Raw genomic sequence first — 18634 nt, forward strand, 5'->3', positions numbered from 1 at the left:
TAATAAAGCCCTTTTGTAGGGAAAAACTCATTGTGATTGTCTGGGACTGGCTCCCAAGTGGGTGGGCCTATGCCCTCCCATGCCCAACCATGGCTGCACCCCTGCCCTGCCATGTGAAATCCATAGATGAGTGTTTAATGTGTTGCTGCCATGCTATGTTGCCCTGCTATGTTGTCATTTTAGGTCTCTCTTTATGTGGTTTATGTTGTCTCTCGTGTGTGTTTTGTCCTATATTTGTATTTATTTATTTTTAATCCCAGCCCCCATCCCTGCAGGAGGCCTTTTGCCTTTTGGTAGGCAGTCATTGTAAATAATAATATGTTCCTAACTGACTTGTCTAGCTAAATAAAGGTTAAATAAAATAATGAATTCATTTCAATTTACTGATTTCCTTATATGAACTGTAACTCAATAAAATCGTTAATTGTTGCATGGTGCGTCTATATTTTTGTTCAGTGTTGATATTGGCTACACTATCTATCAGGCCAGGGTGACAGCTAAAACATATTTATTGTAGTGATTTTCATCGAAAATGTAGCCTATAAGTACCGCATTATTAACGTCTAACGTAGCTAGCTGGGAAGGGCTCATCAGGAAGACAGATTGAACTGACTGAACCGAATCTGTTCGTCTCCACTCGACTCTCGCTGCACGACAACGTCATCAATTTGGGCACCAGGCGTGTCCATTTAGCTTTCCCAACAGACAGAGACGGAAAAAACGATTGTCATCATAAGCTTAGCTGTTGCTAAGGACAGCGCGTGTGAAAAGAAACTAGAAGACATTGTAACATTTGTGGTGTCTAGGCTATTCATTGTTTTTGACAAGGATATCAACTGTAGCCCATCAACTTGTCGATTCGAGAACTCTTGGAAAATGCTACAATCTCTAACTAGCAATTCGTGTGTGCGATTGATCGAAAGTCACAAATCGACATGGTATTTTTTGTTTTTAGTCCTGGGCTATATTCTGTATCTTATATTCGGAGCTGTTGTCTTCTCCTCGGTGGAACTGCCTTATGAAGACCTTCTACGCCAGGAGCTCCGAACCATCAAAAAACAGTTCCTCCAAGAAAACCAATGTCTGTCGGAAGAACGCCTCGAGGAGTTTTTGGAGAAGGCGCTCGAGGCCAGTAACTATGGAGTGTCCATTCTCAACAACGCATCGGCAAATTGGAATTGGGACTTCACCTCCTCGCTGTTTTTCGCCAGTACTGTATTGTCTACCACAGGTGAGTCAGTCAGTGGCCCATTTTAAGTGTAGACTACTGCTTTTCAGCCATCTCTCGATGGAACGTTGAATGACATACGGGGCTTGAAGGAGGTGATGCAGCCTCCGCGTCAAAAACGCGTTCTGCGTCGGCGCATCGCCCCCAGAAATGAATAGGTGCCATTCAGAAATGTGTTTCTTTTAATAGCTATATTTTCAGAAAAAAGGGGAGTTGCTTGCTTACGTAGTCATGTCTAGTGGTAATATAGTTGATTATTGTCATACGCGTCTTGTTAGGTAGGCACACGACATTCCTGAAAGCAGGTTGGCATTTTTTGTTGTTGCCTGTGACACTGAAATGCACCCTTTCGCGACACTGTACACCCAAGTAACTAACACCTGCCTACGTTACCCGAGCTCAGTATTCTGTCATGATAATATACAGTATGCCTTCAATGTCTGTCTGCCTGCCTGTTCGTCTGTGTTTATGCATTGAACAAGGGCACATTCTTTCTCACACACTGAACACATTTATCCTTTTAAAAAGCCTACAAGCCTGGGTCTATAGTTTTTGACACTCCCACCAATGATTACCGACTTTAAAAGAAAACACTATGTAAATTCCGTTTTAGCCTAACTTTTCAAGTTACAACATATGTAATTTTATGTAGGCCTAACATAAGTAATGTTTAGGGATGGGATACCAACATTACATGCTTCAGATCAGACCGCAAAGGCGTTTCTTTTGAATAGGTGTTACGTATAACAGCCTCCTTATCATATAGCCTATTGCGTAAAAGGCCTACATTAGTTTCATGTCTCTGTAGAACTTTGGTCCGCGTGGGTATAATTTGTGGAACTTTCCAACAGGAATCTGTTTCAAAAACTTTGTAAAGTACAAGAATGCCAACAGACAATGCATACAAAGTAGCACGATCAATTCACCTAGTTAACTAGATGCCAAATAGGCATCAACTCACCACGTAGCTTATTCTTAAATGTTTGTCCATAGGCTATCAGAGTGAGGACAGACATTTTTCGGAATAAACGTGGTAAGTGAAAAACGTAATTGCCCACTCCCCACCCAGTATCTTAATCTGCCGCTTTACAACCTTGTTATTTACTAAGTTTTTGGAACAGATTCCTGTTGGAACGTTCCACAAATTATACCCACCCCTTTGGTCCTAACCCAAGTGATGTAAAGATGCTCAGAAGTTAAGCTATCTTTGACTGTGGTTCCAACATATAGGCCATTTTGAAATTGGTGTCTGAGTTGATGTTGCACCTTAAAGTCCCAGGTGGTACATAGGCTTTAGTGTGTGGTCCCATGTAAATAGAACAGAGCCACAAGGATAGGCCTAAAGCTGGGAAATATGGGTGTGCCGATTGCAGACAATCTGGTTTGACAAGATTAGGCACCCATTGTCATTTAATACTTCCATGACATGACTCAAGTCACCAACCACAGTTCCTTCTCAGTCACCTTTTCCTCACACAGGCATCTGTAATTTTTTAATTGCAACAATGAAACACAATAAAATATACAGTAGTCACAATACAGCCAGAGAGATCCATGAAAAAGTAAAGTACAAGGGAAGCTATGGTGTCGCGGTATTCATTTCACAGGTGGTATAGAAGAACTCTCTCAGTTCGGGTCCTTACAATCCACCACATTGTGTTCTGTTGCTCCTTCCTATTGTTGTGAACAGCTCTAAAACCAGCAACAGGCGATTGTCATGACTACTGCCTTGTAGATGTGGAAAAAGATGATAATGTTGGAAGCATATAAAGCTTTACCAAAGAAACAAAGACTTAAGCTACTGACAATAGATATCTTGTTTTGTGGTTCAGAAACGGATTAATCAAAAGATGATAATGTTGGAAGCATATAAGGCTTTACCAAAGAAACAAAGACTTAAGCTACTGACAATAGATATCTTGTTTTGTGGTTCAGAAACGGATTAATCAAAAGATGATAATGTTGGAAGCATATAAGGCTTTACCAAAGAAACAAAGACTTAAGCTACTGACAATAGATATCTTGTTTTGTGGTTCAGAAACGGATTCATCAAAAGGAAAGGGTGCAGCTCTTCCTTTTGTCTAAGCAGTTTGCTGATTATCTGTGAAGTTTTCTCTAAAGGGCAGCACTTTCACTAATTGGGTGTGTGTGTGTTATAGAGGTCGACGATTAATCGGAATGGCCGATTTTTAATTAGGGGCGATTTCAAGTTTTCATAACAATTGGTACAATCGGTATTTTTGGATGCCGATTTTGCCTTTTTTTTCCCACCTTTTATTTCATCATTATTTAACTAGGCAAGTCATTTAAGAACACATTCTTATTTCAATGACGGCCTAGGAACGGTGGGTTTAACTGCCTTGTTCAGGGGCAGAACGACAGATTTTTACCTTGTCAGCTCTGGGATTCAATCTTGCAACCTTACGGTTAACTAGTCCAACGCAATAACCACCGGCCTCTCATTGCACTCCACAAGGAGCCTGCCTGTTACGCGAATGCAGTAAGCCAAGGTAAGTTGCTAGCTAGCATTAAACTTATCTTATAAAAAACAATCAATCATAATCACTAGTTAACTACACATGGTTGATGATATTACTAGTTTATCTAGCGTGTCCTGCGTTGCATATAATCGATGCAACGCTGGGGGATGATTTAACAAAAGCGCATTTGCGAAAAAAGCACAATCGTTGTACCTAACCATAAACACCAATGCCTTTAAAAAAAATCTATACACAGAGGTATATATTTTTAAAACTGCATAGTTAGCTACAAGAAATCCAGGTTAGCAGGCAATATTAACCAGGTGAAATTGTGTCACTTCTCTGGCGTTCATTGCACACAGTCAGGGTATATGCAACAGTTTGGGCTGCCTGGCTCATTGCGAACTAATTTGCCAGAATTTTACATAATTATAACATAACATTGAAGGTTGTACAATGTACAAGAATATTTAGACTTAGGGATGCCACCCGTTAGATAAAATACAAATAAAATAAAATACCGAACGGTTTCGTATTTCACTGAAATAATAAACGTTTTGTTTTTGAAATGATGGTTTCCGGATTCTACCATATTAATGACCTAAGGTATTTCTGTGTGATATTATAATTAAATCTATTATTTGATAGAGCAGTCTGACTGAGCGGTGGTAGGCAGCAGCAGGCTCATAAGCATTCATTCAAACAGCACTTTTGTGCGTTTTGCCAGCAGCTCTTCGCAAGCACAGCGCTGTTTATGACTTCAAGCCTATCAGCCTAATGGCTGGTGTAACCAATGTGAAATGGCTAGCTAGTTGGCGGGGTGCGCGCTAAATGAGTTTCAAACGTCACTCGCTCTGAGACTTGCAGTAGTTATTCCCCTTGCTCTGCAAGGGCCACCGCTTTTGTGGAGCGATGGGTAACGCTGCTTCGGGTGTGGCTGTTGTCGATGTGTTCCTGGTTCGAGCCCAGGTAGGGGCGAGGAGAGGGACGGAAGCTATACTTTTGAACTGGCAATACTAAAGTGCCTATAAGAACATCCAATAGTCAAAGGTTAAGGAAATACAAATGGTATGGAGATAAATAGTCCTATAAATACTATATTAACTACAACCTAAAACCTCTTACCTTGGAATATTGAATTCTCATGTTAAAAGGAACCACCAACTTTCATATGTTCTCATGTTCTGAGCAAGGAACTGAAACGTTAGCTTTTTTACATGGCACATATTTTACATGGCACATATTTTACATGGCACATATTTTACATGGCACACATTGCACTTCAACACTTTGTTTTTGCATTGTTTAAACCAAATTGAATGTTTTATTATTTATTTGAGGCTAAATAGATTTTTATTAATGTATTATATTAAGTTTAAATAAGTGTTCATTCAGTATTGTTGTAATTGTCATAAAAAAAAATGAAGGAAAAAAATCGGCCTATTAATCGGTATCGGCTTTTTTTTGGGGTCTTCCAATAATCGGTATCAGTGTTGAAAAATCATAATCGGTCGACCTCTAGTGTGTAACAGTATAGCTTCCGTCCCTCTCCTCGCCCCAACCTGGGCTTGAACCAGGGACCCTCTGCACACATCAACCACAGTCACTCACGAAGCATCATCGTGCCACAAAAGCTGCGGCCCTTGCAGAGCAAGGGGAACAACTACTTCTAGGTCTCGGAGCGAGTGACGTCACCGACTGAAACACTATTAGCGCGCACCACCACTAACTAGCTAGCCATTTCACATCGGCCACATGTGCAATTGGCATATTTTTGGCTTTGTTAAGAACCAGAAATCCTTTTAAATGTGCGTTTTCTATAGGATACATTTCCATTGCTCATTATCTCAACTAACCTGTCCATGTCCCTTTGTTTCAACCAGGATATGGCCACACCGCTCCACTCTCCGATGGAGGCAAAGCCTTCTGTATTGTCTACTCTGTGATCGGCATCCCCTTCACCCTCCTCTTCCTCACCGCCGTGGTCCAACGCATCATGGTCTTCAGCACGCGCCGTCCAGTCATGTACGTGTCGACCCGCTGGGGCCTGTCCAAGCCTCTCGTAGCCGTGGTCCACGCCACGCTCCTCGCCATCCTGGCTGCTTCCTGTTTCTTCCTCATCCCGGCGGCCATTTTCTCCTCCCTAGAGGAGAACTGGAACTTCCTGGAGAGCATCTACTTCTGTTTTATATCACTAAGTACCATCGGACTGGGAGATTACGTACCAGGGGAGTCCTTCAACCAGAGGTTCAGACAGCTCTATAAAGTCGGAATAACTGGTGAGTTGGTATTGTATTTATTTTTTAAGAACATCAGAGGGGTGTACTACTAAGCATGATCAAGGAGTTAGCTAACTTTGATAAATAACCAGAAATAACTGGATATTGTATGTTCAGCTGTTTGAAGCTGATGTGAAAGACGCAAAAACGAAAATTAATGGGAAGTATAGAAATAGCTCACATAGCACAGATCTACCGCTTCTTAAACATGCTTTCAATGAGATAGATATGTCAATGTGAATTTGGTCGGGTTGCCCAGAAGGTTGCATATTTCAGCTTTAAGAAAGCTAAGCTTAGAAATGTTGTTTGAGTAAATTAGACCATGTCCATTTCAAGATTATATAAAAATAAATGTTTTACAATATTTAGGCAAGTTAGCTGGCTAACTTTTTGATCCTGCTTTGTAGTATACCCCTCTGTTTAACTCCATTGTTTGTAAACAATGTCTTGGTGCTGAAGCAATACATTGTTTAATATCATGTTGATTTTATGGACTGTCAGACAGTCCTTACATCCATAGCTTAATCTACGAATTTGCGAGAGGTTACATTTCTCCAACTGTGTCCCTCAGCTCTATAGTGAAAAACGTGGTGGGGCTGCTGTTGACCGGATCTCAGATTCATCGCTTTAAAGTTTGATGAATGATACCATATTTGGTTGCCTTTGATTTAAAGCAAACCAACATCCAGACAAATAGAGAGAGCAACAACATCTCGAGGCTCTGAATTCTCTTGGACAGTTTCTCATTCTGTTTAGAAGCTTCAGGCTTAAGACACCTTGAGGCTAAGAATAGAGAAAACGACTGATTTTAACTTAAAAGGGTGTCCTGTATATTTGATGTGAATTGCCTTCAGTACTGGCATGTTTTGTTAAGTTTGACTCTGAGAATCTTCACATATCTTTCTTTAAAATTATATTTCTCGATCAGTATAGTTGGCCACATTGGAAACACAGGAAAGGCTTGGCAAAGTCTATTGTGTAGATGTCAAACTTCATGTAGTGTATCTACATTTTAGTTCAATAATAATAATGAATATGATCAGTGAGGGGAAAACCAAAACCGTTCCACTTCATGCTGATAATTGTGATCAGCAGCTCACTCCCCCCTAGTGGTAAGATTAGGTCACAGCAATAGAAAAACGGATACTGTGAGGTTATGTTTTCCATGCTAAGAGTCATCACTGGCTCATTGAGAGTTAGAGAAGAGGAGGAATGGAGAACTGCAGACGGTCTATTCAGTAGTGTTTGTGTGGTGGATTGTGGGAGCAGGGGGCATTGCATTCCAGAATGTGTTTGTAGCGGACTGCTTTGAAGGAACTACTACTCCCTCCTGTCACTAGACAGACACCTCTCACTGACGTAACTGTTTCTCTCTATATCATGCTGCATGACATACTGTTTAATAATACTATGCCCCTGGGCCCCACCCACTCACTTATCTCTCCTACTCCCCTTAACATTTTATTTATTTATTAGGATCCCTATTGGCTGGCGCCAATGGCGACAGCTAGTCTGACGAAAAATGAAAAAGATATTAGACTACAATTGACATGATTTGTATTTAAGTGTGTGTGTGCACTCGTCCATTAGTTACATACTGTACATGTCAGTACATACACACAACTAGGTCACAAAGGGGAGAGGTGTCGCTTTATTTGCTGTTCACTTGCGCTATATAAGATGGAAGGGAGTTCCATGTACTCATGGCTCTGTATAATACTGTATGTTAACGTGAATTTGTTCTGGAGCTAGGGACAGTGAAAAGACCCCTCGTGGTATTTCTGATGGGGTAAGTGTGTGTGTCGGTGCTGTGTGTAAGCTGACTGCAAACAATTTTGTATTTCCAACACAATGTTTCTTTCCTCAACTCTTAGCCAAGAGAAACTGGCATACATAGTATTAATATCTAATTACTATGACGAGCAAGACGTGAAAACCCTTCTGAGTTCTATTAGATTGCCATATCGTGGATTCAGTGCTGAGGTTGAAAAGCCATAACACATACAATACCAGTCAAAAGTTTGGACACATCTACTCCAGGGTTCTTCTTTACTTTTACTATTTTCTATATTGTAGAATAATAGTGAAGACATCAAAACTATTAAATAACACATGGAATCATGTAAACTCAGCAACAACAAAAAAACTGCCCTTTTTCAGGACCATGTCTTTCAAAGATAACTCGTAAAAATCCAAAATAACTTCACAGATCTTCATTGTAAAGGGTTTAACCTCTCTAGGGTGTGATGCCAGGACAACAACCTCCCCCTCAATGTGAGCAAGACAAAGGAGCTGATCGTGGACTATAGGAAAAGGAGGGCCGAACAGGCCCCCGTTAACATTGACGGGGCTGTAGTGGAGCGTGTTGAGTTTCAAGTTCCTTGGTGTCCACATCACCAACAATCATGGTCCAAACACACCAAGACAAGTCATGAAGAGGGCACGACAACACCTTTTTCCACTTCAGGAGACTGACATTTTTTGTCATGGGTCCCCAGATCCTCACATTTATACAGCTGCACCATCGAGAGCATCCTGACTGGCTGCATCACCGCCTGGTATGGCAACTGCTCGGCATCCGACCTTCAGGCGCTACAGAGGGTGGTGCGTACGGCCCAATACAAAACTGGGGCCAAGCTTCCTGCCATCCAAGACCTACTAGGCGGTGTCAGGGGAAGGCCCAAAAAATTGTCAGACTCCAATCACCCAAATAATAGACTTTTTCTCTCTGTTTCCGCATGGCAAGCAGTACCGGAGCACCAAGTCTAGGTCCAAAAGGCTCCTTAACAGCTTCTACCCCCAAGCTATAAGACTGCTGAATAATTAATCAAATGGCCACCCAGACTATTTACTTTTTATTTTTTACTTTAGTTTATTTTCTTAACTCTATTCCTTGAATTGCATTGTTGGTTAAGGGCTTCTAAGTAAGCATTTGGGCGCATGTGAAAAACAAAAACATTTTTACCTGTTGGTTTATCTGTTCAGGGTTTCTGACACTCCCAGGTTGATCAGAAGCTGGTCTGGGTCAATTAGTCTCCAGAACTTCAGAGGATCCCAAAAATTCCACACCAATAACCATTCAAGTTAGAGCGTAGGGCAAAGCAGTGGAGTAGTGTTAACTCACATGGGGGAGGTATCAGGAAATATGCTATGTAGCTTAGTTTTGGAATAGTCTGTCTTGATTTGTGTGAGATGATGTCTGTAGTTAATTGAGCAGGTCTAGATATGCTGAAAGCTCTCTTCCCAGTCTGCTACAGAAATGTCAGTGCCTAGCTCTTCCTCCCATGTTGCCTTAATGACATCTGTAGAAGGTGTGCTAACAGATTGAAAAGCGTAATATAGATTAGATCTGTTTGCCTGAGGTGGGACAACTTTTTATGCATCTGTCAAACATGGAAGGTTTAGCATTTCCAAATGTAGGAACATGTTTTCTAACAGTCTTTAATCCGTAGGTATCTGAAAAAGTTACTTCTGGGAAGATTGTATGTTACCCTCAACAAATCAGAGGCCAAAGATCCCTTCTATATATAGATCCCCTATGTTATTGATCCCTAGCTCTCCCCATCTCTCAAATGTGTTATCAAGGTTAGAGGGGGCAAAGGAGGGATTCCTTGTAACAAGGAGCAGGAATGAAATTGGTCAAAATGGACCTTTGCTTTCAGATACGGACTGTGCTATGTATAATAGGATTGTTACAATAACGTGACATCTCCAAATTGACAGGGGACAAAATCACGGCCAAATGGTGCCCAAAACTTTTATTCATGAACTTTTAGTCATTGTTCTCCGATTTTTATTTCTGTGTGCTTCTACATTTCTACTCCTTTCAAAATGTTTCAGAGTAGATCCCTGCCCTATTAAAAATAAGTTCAGCATTTTGTGGCAGGGCAGGCACTTTGTTGATGTTCAGTTATAGAACTGTTTTTATTATTGGTTCTAAATTATCTATTTTAACATTGCTCCGGGGACTTCTATTTAGTGAGATCGGGCACTGATGTTGGGCAATTAGGCTTGGCTCACAGTCAGCATTCCAATTAATACCAAAGGTGTTTGATGGGGTTGAGGTTAGGGCTCTGTGCAGGCCAGTCAAGTTCTTCCATACTGTTGTTGACAAACCCTTTCTCTCTGGACCTCGCTTAATGCTCAGGGGCATTGTCATGCTGAAACAGGAAAGGGCCTTCCCCAAACTGTTGCCACAAAGTTGGAAGCACCGAATCGTCTGAATGCCATTAGTATGCTGTTGCTTTAAGATTTCCCTTCACTAGAACGAAGGGGCGGACCATGAACAACGGCCATAAACCATTTATTCCTTCTGCACCAAACTTAACATTTGGCACTGCATTGGGGCAGATTCAGCCGTCAGACTGCCAGATGGCGAAGTGTGATTAATCACTCCATAGAACGCTTTTACACTGCTCCAGAGTCCAATGGCGGCGAGCTTTATACCACTCCAGCCAAAGCTTGGCATTGCGCATGGGGATCTTAGGCTTGTGTGCGGCTGCTCGGCCATGGAGACCCATTTCATGAAGCTCCAGATGAACAGTTCTTGTGCTGATACTGTTTCCAGGGGCAGTTTGGAACTCGGTAGTGAGTGTCGCAACCGAGGACAGACAATTTGTATGCGCTTCAGCACTGTGGTCCCATTCTGTGAGCTTGTGTGGCCTACCACTACACGGCTGAGCCGTTGTTGCTCCTAGACATTTCCGCTTTATAATAACAGCAGTTACAGTTGACCCGGGGCAAAACTAAGACCGTCGCCGAACCGAAGACTGTTCAGCAGAGTTGTTCGAGGAAGGAAAGAGAGGAAGGTGCCACAACTCTCATTTGAGTGTTTTACCTACTTATTTTCTGATTTTATTTTAGCTATTTGTAGCTTGTAGTGTGTGTGTTTTCTATCCCAGTTCACTATTCTCCCTGTAGACTTTACAGACGCACCCCACCCCTTGGTTGCAACCTTTCTAAATTAGTGTACCCTGCGCACACAACCCATGTGGAATTCCTGGTCTCTGGCAGCGTTGGAACTGCCGATCTAAAGTCAAGAACGCAGATTTCATCTCAGCTTATGCTGCCCCTCCGTCCCTTGACTTTTTTGGCCCTGATGGAGACCTAGATCACCCCAGAGTGCACACATACTCCAGCTGCTCTCTCTTCATCTGACTATGTTTTCCTTCATAGTCCGAGAGCATCTGGTCATCGCAGTGGTGGCACAGTGAGATTAGTAGGCGAACAGCCTCATTTCTCCTAAATGGAAATGTTCTCTTTTCTCCCTCACCTGTCCATCTCTTCATTTGAATTACATACAGTCACATGTCCACTCAAGTGTAACATAGATGACAACAGTCACCCACCAGGTGCGCTTAGATTTGGCTCTTTTTTTTTTTATTCCTCAATGAGCTTGACACCTTGATAAGCTCATTTTCTGATGATGGCTCAGATGACTCTTCGTACTTGGCGACTTCAACCTCCAGACGGTCTGCTTTCGATTAATTTCTTTCCAACTCTCTTTCCCCTGCTTGCCTCTTTTGAACTCACCCTTTCCCAGTCCCCTCCCACTCACAAGGCAGGTAATATGCTTTTCTGTCCTCCAACCCTAGCCACAGGCCCTATCCAGATGGTCAAAAGCTGTCACAATCTTTGCTCTCCTCTTCTATCCTCTCTCCATTCTGCTAAATCCTTCTCCCTCCTGTCTCCTTCTGCCTTTTCAACCCTACTCTTCCCTTTCCGCATCCTATGACTCACACTATCCCCTTTCTGGCTTCCCCCCTGCTCTGTGGCTGAGTGATTCATTGCAAACTTACATAACAGTTCTGCTGGCAGCTGAGCGAAAATGGTGGAAAACACCATTTCTGCAGGACCTATCATCCTTCCACTCCTCTCCACCTTCTCTTCCTCTGTATCTGCTGCTAAAGTCACACTTTATATCACTTTAAATTTCAAGCTAACCCTAGTAAACACTTTCCCACCTTCTCCTCCCTCAATCCTCCACCCCTCCCTCTCTGCAGATGACTTTGTCAACCACTTTGAAAAGAACGACATCCGATTCTTGTGAATTTGGATTTGTGAACTAAACGCGCAAACAAAAAGGAGGTATTTGGACATAAATGATGGACTTTATTGAACAAAACAAACATTTATTGTGGAACTGGGATTCCTGGGAGTGCATTCCGATGAAGATCATCAAAGGTAAGTGAATATTTATAATGCTATTTCTGACTTCTGTTGACTCCACAACATGGCGGGTATCTGTATGGCTTGTTTTGGTCTCTGAGCGCTGTACTCAGATTATTCCATGGTGTGCTTTCACTGTAAAGAGTTTTTGAAATCTGACACAGCGGTTGCATTAAGGGGAAGTATATCTTTAATTCCATGCATAACACTTGTATTTTCATCAACATTTATGATGAGTATTTCTGTAAATTGATGTGGCTCTATGCAAAATCACCGGGTGTTTGGAAGCGAAACTGAGATTTTTGGCTATAAATATGAACTATGAGTGCCATCTGATGAAGATCATCAAAGGTTGGTGATTAATTTTATCTCTTTCTGCTTTTTGTGACTTCTCTCTTTGGCTGGACTATGCGCTGACCTAACATTGGTATGGTGTGCTCTTGTCGTAAAGCCTTTTTGAAATCGGACACTGGTGGGATTAACAACAAGTTTAGTTTTAAAATGGTGTATAATACTTGTATGTTTGAGGAATTTTATTATGAGTTTTCTGTTTGAATTTGGCGCCCTGCACTTTCACTGGCTGTTGTCAAATCGATCCTGTTAACTTCTTACGGCTGAAATCCCGTTAACTACTTTTCTCCTTCCCCCTTCTGACACCCACATGGCAACACGCATGCCTGGCAGATATCACCGCTTGAATGTTGCCCCGCCTCCTCAGCCTCGACAAGACTGAGCTGCTCTTCTTCCTGGGAAGGCCCCATCCCAGAGTGATAAGAACCTTGCCATGACCTTGGACAACACCCTGTCATTCTCTGCAGATATCAAAGCAGTTCATGCTCTACAACATCTGTGATGACCCTACCTCACATAGGAAGCGGGCGCAGGTCCTAATCCAGGCATTGTCATCTCCCATCTGGACTACTGCGACTTGCTGTTGGCTGGGCTCCCCGCTTGTGCCAACAAACCCCTGCAACTTATCCAGAATGCTGCAGCCTGCCTGGTTTTCAACATTCCCAAGGAAGCTCACATCCACTACAAGACCACGGTACTTGCTTACCGAGCAGCAAGAGGAACTGCCCCTCCCTACCTTCAGGCTATGCTCAAAACATACAACCCAACCTTAGTACTCCATTCTACCACCTCTGGTCTCTTGGCCCTCGCAACCCTACCCGGAGGGCAGCTCCCGCTCAGCACAGTTCCAAGCACTTTTCTGTCCTGGCACCCCAATTAGTCCCTGCCCATCTTCTGAAAACATCTGAAACACTACCTCGTTAAAGATAATCTTTAAAAAGTCCTACAGCACCCCTTTTGTGAACTAACACACACATTTTGTTTTCTCTTACTAGCTTTGACTTTGCTTAGAGCTACTTTGAGGAAAAATGTACTTACTGTGATATGTGGTTGTCCCACCTAGCTATCTTAAGATGAATGTACTAAGTCACTTTGGATAAGAGCATCTGGTAAGGTCACCTCCTCTCACCTAGTGTTGCTTACACTTCTAAGGTCACATCCTTTCTCCATCTCAGCTAGTCTTGGTTTAACTCATCTCTCCCTCTCAATTAAATGAGCATCATTGGCATGAAATCCATGAGTAAATATTGCTAAAGATTTTATTTTAATGAAATGCAACATCACTCTCTCCGTCTCTGCCGCCCCCCTCAGTCTACCTGTTGCCCGGCCTGATTGTGATGCTGGTGGTCCTGGAGACCTTCTGTGATTGATAATGGTTCCTCTAGTAACCCCTTGTCTGTATTATTCCTTTTCTCTCTCCAGTCTACCTCCTCCTGGGCCTGGTTGTGATGCTGGTTGTCTTGGAGACCTTCTGTGAGCTGCAGCAGCTGAAGACCCTGAGGAAGATGTTCTATCTGAAGAAGGAGAAACCACAGGACCGCCTGGCAATACTGGAGCACGACCATCTGTCCTTCACCTCCGTGTCCCACCAGACCAACTCCACCTCGCTCAAGGGGGACAAGACTAAGGACGTACCCTCCGTTAGTGTCCCTGTGCTGGCCTCGCCTGGTGGAGATGACCCCATGATCAACTAGAGGGGGGGGAAATAGTTAAAAATGTTGCGGTGAAATAGGCAGGAAACTAGAGAAGGAAAAGGAGAGTACTGAAGGGGGGATGGTGAAACCAAGTTTGCATCCCATTTTGCTATCCTTCTTTTGAAGTGTACACTGCCTATCATGAATTTTCTAGGAGAAACTTTACCGTTAGCTGAAACTCTCTCCCCAGTGAATGCTTACACCTATTCAATGTTTTTTAATGAAAAGGCTAGAGAATTGGGATGCAACCTATGGGAGGGTGATACAGAGGACTCTCGTAGAAGGATATTTGTGACTACATTATAACTTAAGCTTCAGCATAAGGATGCATTTTAAAAACAAAAGCTCAACTTCAAACCATTGTTAGTAATGTTGAAATTGAACGATTGTCTTTTAGCCCTTTACCATCCATGAGAAACTTAACTATCACTCTCTTAATGATGAAAAATGAGCATATTGTGCTATACTGCATTAACAAGATCTGTATTCACTGACATAGGAAAAACTTAATATAGCCTTCATATGTATAACTGATGTACGCTGGTTAACTTAATGATAAGGGAAACGCCTGCTTTAGCTTTGTTCATTGTCAAAGTCCTCGCTCAGAACAGCCATGCTATCAGCTGTTCTCATGGATGGAATAACATTAAGCACATACTGTATCTATAATGCATTATGAACTCGCTCATCGCAAGTTATAAGGCAGTCGTAATACATAAGCACAGATATGGGCTTCATAGAACTGACTTGACAATAGCACATTAGGGAACCTTTAATGGGACATCCACCTTGTAAAATGTAACTGAATATCACATTGTGCCGTAATGTCTGTATACATATACCTTAAGTACTATTTTACAGGAGTTTAATGGAACGCATGTATTCAGGTTAACTGTATCAGGTATACAACAGTAGCACATTTCATTGTTGTAAATGCTCTGTGTATTAATTACAGTAAGACTTGTTTGATGCTAGTTTAAAGTACAACTTCAATGTTATTTTAAGGTAGTTAAATGTGTCATGTCTCGCGCTGTACTGTGTATTTTTCATGTTGATTCGTCTAAAAGAAAGGGATTTACTGTGTAATATGGTTTATTGAACGTTCGTGACAATTATGAAAGCTTTTTTTAAACTTAAAGGGGGAACAAGAATGAGGCAGACCCCAAGTAGGGTACGCTGCTAGAAGAAATGCTGCTATTTAAAACAAAAAAGGTTCAGTTGCTCATATCATGTCCCTAAAAAAGATTATGTATAGAACCACAAAGCACCCTTCATTATTTTTTTTGCAGTGTATTTTCATAAATTATTTGAACACAGCAGGTTACTGTTCATCTTATGTGACACCACTCGGAAATGGGAAATTACTGGGTTGAACATTTTGTATGAAAATAATTGGTTCTGGAAAGTACAAAAGTAATTTCCCGTACCTCAGATTTAAAGCTGCAATATGGAACGTTTTGGGCGACCTGACCAAATTCACATATAAATAAGTTATAGATCTTTAATTGAAAGCAAGTCTAAGAAGATTTGTTCTATGTGTGCTATTTCTATGCTTCCCGTTAAGTTTAGTTTTACTTTTGGATTTGTATACCAGCTGCTTATAGCTGAAAATAAACATTTTGGTTATGGAAATGATACATAATTTCACAGTGGTTTAGATGGTACAATGATTCTCTTCACTATACTTGCTTGTTTTGTCACCATATAAACTGAAATTAGGTGTACTGTCTGAATTTTGCCAACAAAGAAATGGGGGATCGATTTCTGCATAGTGCATCTTTAAGTGAGAGGACAAAGAGGGTTAACAACTGAATTCATAAGTAATGTTAGTAGGCTGGCAGTTTGTATAAAACTTCAGGACTGCTTTGTGACACAAGACATTATTTGATACTGGAAATTTCTATTTAAAGATGAGAATATGAACTGTTTTTGAACCAAATTTAAAAAGAGTAGTATTTTTGGAGGATGTAAAGTGGAGTGTTTACAAATGTGTATTTATGATTTATGCAGATGATGATTTCAAGTGAAGGTACTCCATGAGAGTCATTGTGAGAGAAACTTGAAGATAGGAAACACTGATTGACAGACAAGACTGCTTTACAGTGCAATGCAGTCAAAACTCAAACTGATTTTCAATAGCTGCATAATGAGTTATCTGACATATATTGTCCAAAGATCTACAAAAAATGTACTATATTAACATTTAAGTTGAGATGTACATCAAGGAACATTAATTTATTTGCTTGTACATATTTTTTCTGACTTGATGTCATTCTGTATTTGGAAGTAATTTGCTTGTAGCCTACAGTACAAGCTGATTTGCTTGTGTACATACTGGTAATATTATTTATACATATTTAGGATCTTAATTTGATTACCCTTTTGTTTCAGAGAATTTGAAGATGAGCTTTGTGATTTACATAAATTCGCTGAAAACCCACACTAACACGTGGTTATATTAACAGTATTGCACTTTTTATGTAGCCTACTTTTAGCCAGCTAATAGCCTAACCACCGATCAAGCAACATTATGGACTAAACGTTCAAATCCTGTTGCTGCAGGATTATTTTGCTGTGACAATATAGATCAAATTAAGATCCTACATATGTAGGACAGACTAGCCTATATCATACACTACTCAATCATACTATATGAGTACCTTTTTCAGATGGGACAGACTTCTTTTATAGCACCAAATCCTACCTGATTGTATTGTAGCAGACAGGAAACTGCTGTCCATTCTTGAGAATGTAGACGTTTCATTTTCAACATATGGTTGTGTTGTGCAGAATTATGTTTTCTAGATCATCTAAGAACGTTTCAGGGTTTTTGTTTTGACTGTAGTTCTTTCCACAAAACTCTTCTACATCGCACAATGACAGAATGAGTAGAAGCCTTTAACATTGTCAAGAATGTTTTGTTTTGAATACCAGTTTAGCAAACAGAGGAATTGCATGTAATCGTGTTGGTACTTTTGTTAGTTGGCCAAAAGGGAGAATGACAATCTCCCCCTGGCTAAGGGGACTTGACAGTTGCAGTGATATTTTTACTGTTATAAATATTTTGTCTGAAATGCATTGGTCTATTCTTTAAATGATTTATATATATGCCACATTGGTCTTATAGCACACAAAACTGTCGACGTCCTTGTCAATCCTTGTCAGTGTTATTGTGTGGTGCATGCGCTATTTCAGTCGCCTGTGTATCTGTGCAATAACAACACCTGTATATTATTGTGCTCTGTCTAGTTTCTCATAGAAATAAATGCAGATTTAGACTCCCATAATGCAGCGTGGAAATTTACTGTTAAATTGTTTTGAAAGCTATTGCTCTATTTTCAAACCATTACATATGTAGAGAAAAACCAACATGCTCTCGTCATGACTTCTTTATCACCGTGCTACGATGATTGTCATTGCACTCCACTCTGACATCTACATAAGTGATAAAGCCCGAGAAGCCGGTGTTTAGAGGATATATTGGCACGGGTGTTGTTAGGTCCGAGACTAAGTGGAGGGCCGGCAAACCTCTCCAATATATCTTCCAAACACCGGCTTCTCGGGCATTATCACTTTTATACAACACATTCAAATATTGATTGACATTTTCATAAAAATGTTATTTTGATTATTTATATTTCATCCTTCCACAAGATATCGTCCCAACCCAAATCTAGCGTTGCTACCTAAGCCGGCTGGTCGTTCGTTTCATCGGGTCGGTTGTCAGAGACATGACCCAGTCGTTCAGTCTTTTTGTTCTGAAGCCTATGGACGCGACCCAGTCGTTCGATCTAAATGTTCCATACTGGCTGACAATTTTCTTATCCCTTGCTTGCTAGCTAGCCAACCACGGCTAACTTACAGTCACGTCAAAAAGTGCAGCCCAATAACAGCAAAGTAGGTGCTTTTGCATAAGCTGTTTCTTAGTGATTCATTTGCCTACACACATAATGATATAATGAGCCGTGATTTCACCTGGCAAAGAAAATGTGCTCACTCATCAGGACACTGTTGTTCAGAGGAGCAAGCCAACAACACAGCTAACACAATCTTCAAACTGAAGCTGGAAAGACTGCGAACTAGCTGCACTTCGTTTCGTTTGACCTTTTTTCAATTTACATTTCTTTGTGTGTATATATATTATATCCATAAAAATGATGCCAGCTGATTCATGAGGCTAAGAAACGCTGCCTGCCTGTGTCTCGTCCCGACACGTTCATTACTATGGTACAGCTGGAGATCGAATTTGAATATTGAAACGATGTTGCAAATGTCGGGGACAGCAAGGTTTATACAAGTCTTTGCTGTTGAAAACAATGTTAGGTAATGTCTAGATGCTTTTTATAGTGGAGATCAACTTATTAAATTGCTTGGCTGGGCTAATGAGACAATGGATTCCGCAGTCAGATGGAATGGAGTAAATAGGCAATATTA

At 41.1% G+C, this 18634-nt stretch overlaps 1 protein-coding gene across 1 annotated transcript; it reads left to right on the plus strand.

The window, feature by feature from the left end:
* The first annotated feature begins 627 nt into the window (after nt 1-627).
* kcnk1b (potassium channel, subfamily K, member 1b) lies at nt 628-17484 on the plus strand. Its single transcript, XM_021576416.3, has 3 exons — nt 628-1231; nt 5592-5987; nt 13929-17484. The coding sequence occupies exons 1-3, from the start codon at nt 877-879 to the stop codon at nt 14198-14200; spliced, it is 1023 nt and encodes a 340-aa protein (XP_021432091.1). The 5' UTR covers nt 628-876; the 3' UTR covers nt 14201-17484.
* Nucleotides 17485-18634: the final 1150 nt, after the last annotated feature.

Source organism: Oncorhynchus mykiss, chromosome 20 (assembly GCF_057628025.1).
Source record: "Oncorhynchus mykiss isolate SJ-2025 chromosome 20, ASM5762802v1, whole genome shotgun sequence".
NCBI classification, from domain to species: Eukaryota; Metazoa; Chordata; class Actinopteri; order Salmoniformes; family Salmonidae; genus Oncorhynchus; species Oncorhynchus mykiss.